This window comes from Kryptolebias marmoratus, linkage group LG2 (genome assembly GCF_001649575.2).
Source record: "Kryptolebias marmoratus isolate JLee-2015 linkage group LG2, ASM164957v2, whole genome shotgun sequence".
Taxonomy (NCBI): domain Eukaryota; kingdom Metazoa; phylum Chordata; class Actinopteri; order Cyprinodontiformes; family Rivulidae; genus Kryptolebias; species Kryptolebias marmoratus.
The window spans coordinates 1,942,781-1,945,555 of NC_051431.1; the positions used below are offsets into that span (position 1 = coordinate 1,942,781).

The 2,775-nt window shown below is 40.4% G+C and overlaps 1 protein-coding gene across 3 annotated transcripts in view; it reads left to right on the forward strand.

The window, feature by feature from the left end:
• The window catches only part of pld3 (phospholipase D family, member 3), a 12,223-nt gene that overhangs the window by 5,281 nt on the left and 4,167 nt on the right, over positions 1-2,775 (forward strand). For all 3 annotated transcript variants that reach the window (XM_025010599.2, XM_025010601.2, XM_025010600.2), the window contains exons 6-9: positions 481-595; positions 818-945; positions 1,890-2,087; positions 2,198-2,337. In XM_025010599.2, coding sequence (XP_024866367.1) covers positions 481-595; positions 818-945; positions 1,890-2,087; positions 2,198-2,337 — 581 coding nt within the window. The remainder of the gene's footprint in view (positions 1-480; positions 596-817; positions 946-1,889; positions 2,088-2,197; positions 2,338-2,775) is intronic.

Below are 2,775 nucleotides of genomic sequence, written 5' to 3' on the forward strand. Positions count from 1 at the left end.
TAGCAGAGTTAGCATATTAGCTTTTTCTGCTCCGTGTCGGACTTCTTGAACCAAATCACAGACGTCCCCCTGGTTTTGGTAAAAGTCTTTCTTCTTGGGCTGCCTGCTAGCTGTCTCTACTTGTTGCGACCCCAGGTTTGATACTTCCTGCGTCTCCATCTTTCAGCACTTATGGTGAAAACACGGCGCCGCACAGAAAGCCGCTGCCGTAAAGCAGCATCATGTCGCAAAACGGAGGTTCTTCGCAAAATAGTTATTTTGTCTTCTTATTTATCACTTATATAAACTGAATGTATGCAAAGTGACAACACTAATACATTCGTCGTAGCCTACGTTATGAAATATTTACATGAATCATTGATACAATTATGATAGAAACGATAGAAGAAAATATATCACAACAGACACTTTTCTATCGTCCCCACGATATGTATCGTTACATCGCCCAGCACTAGCGTAACGTTTGTTTCTGTTCCACAGGGGGAGCAGGTTCTCAACAGACTGGCTGAACTGTCGGGGAAGCTAAATGTTCGTATTGCAGTGAACGCACCACAGGGTCAGCCGCTGGGCGACCTCAGACTGCTCAACGACTCAGGTGTGTTTTTATTCTGTCACCTAAATTCAAAATATATTTCAGTGTTTCCTTGTTTTCCAGTCAGTAGGGTGAGATATTTTAAAAAGTAACTTTAAGGTTTTTGTGATAAAGAACTGATTCTTTAGTATTTCTTTGTAATAAAGTGGATACTTTACTTAAAACGCTCCAAAGCAGGAGACCATCAGCTGTTTTCTCAGGTTCTTTTTGGTGTTTGTGATGCAGGAGCCGACATCAGGACGGTGAACATGAGAGAGCTCACCACAGGTGTCCTTCACACCAAGTTCTGGGTTGTAGACAAGAAACACGTTTACATCGGCAGCGCCAACATGGACTGGAGGTCCCTCACACAGGTACGCAAACACACACCTTTTTAAACTGTTTTTGACAGGGGGGAGTCATCATCAGCAACATCTGATGAATTCACACTTAATCGCTGAATTTTGTTCAAATCCAGTAGAAATATTATGTTTCCTCAACTTTACAACTATTATTACCACAATAGTTTAGACTTTTTTTTAAATGATTATTTATCCTAAACGTGGTTTTCTAAATTCAGCCCAAAACTAATTCTAAACAAGCTTAAAGTTCACCCAGAACCAAATAAATACCAGAGGATTTACATTTTCTGTATAAATGATGAGCACTGATGGAGTTTAATTTAAAAAAATATTTAAGAATTAATTGTTTAAGTTAAAAGAAGCAGAACAGAAGATAAAATAAAGCTAAAAATTAGCAAAATTAGCTAAAAGCTAAAATAATCAAACCAGTAGCTAAAATATCAAATAATAAAATCCAGAATTAAAAGTTCAAATTGGTAAAACTGTAGTAAAAAGTTAAAATTAGCAGAACCGTAACTTAAAGCTAAAATAAGTTGCTGAAAGCTAATATTAGCATGCTGCAGCTAAAAGCCACAAATAACAAAATGGTAGCAAAACTGTAGCTAAAAGCTAATATTTGCCTAAGAAGACTAAAGTAGAACATGTATGCTGAAGTAGATTTCAGAGAAGAATGTTTCTGAAGAAATTAAAGAGATTTCTTTGTGTTTCGATGGAAACTTTTTGTAAATAAAGTTAAATATTTAATATTCCGGATCGAGCAGAACATTCGATATCCAGCATGGAAGGTTAAAATAGAACAAAGTAATAGTAATAGTTTGATTCCAAAGATAAAAAGGAGATAAAAGTGTGAATATTGAATCAGCATTCAGACAAAAAAGCACAAAGAAGAAAACCTCCTGGTTCTGTTCTCGAATGGAGGATGGTTCTGACCCGCTCAAAGTTCTGCTGGTCTCCAGGTGAAGGAGCTCGGCGCCGTCGTCTACAACTGCAGCTGCCTGGCTGCAGATCTGGAGAAGATCTTTGAAGCTTATTGGTTCGTGGGGGCCAATCAGTCGATCCCGTCACCGTGGCCGGCCAGCTTCTCCACGCCATACAACAAGGACACGCCCCTTCAGCTGTCACTCAACCACACACCCTCCAGCGTTTATCTGTCGGTGGGAAAAAAACTGATTTATGTTTTTATTACTGACCTCCGAGGCTCCTTTTGAAATGATCGTCTGTAACGTCAGGAAACGGATTCTCAGACCTGTCATTACTTCCTCAGAGTTCCCCGCCATCGTTCTGCGCCGCCGGCAGAACGCCGGACCTTCAGTCCATCCTCAGCGTGATGGACGACGCAGAGAGATTCATCTACATCGCTGTCATGAACTACCTGCCCACCATGGAGTTCTCACACCCGAAAAGGTAACGAGCTGCAGGAAAACAGAGTTTGGCTCTTCAGCTATCATGACCTTTAACCTTTTATTACGCCTGAATTTACTGTTTTGATCAAATTCACTCCAAAAATAACAACATTCCTGACTGCCTCCGCTGTAGATTTAATTTAGTTCAGATCAAGATATTATATCAAGAAGTTAAACATAATTAACATCAGTTTTCTGCAGCCTTTATTAAAGCATGGAGGCCTTATTCAGACCCTCCAGGGTTTCACGATGTTGCGATCGCAACTATTAACGCAAAATCAAGCAAACCCTGCGGTCTAGTCTCTTCTTTGTGGGTTTGTGTAGCGTGGAATACAAAATAACCCCAAATAACTCAGGAAGAAGACACGTGACGTCACTTCCTGTTAACATCAGAATGCCGGGAGCGTGCAGGAGCAGCGACCGAAGCCAAAATGTGCGC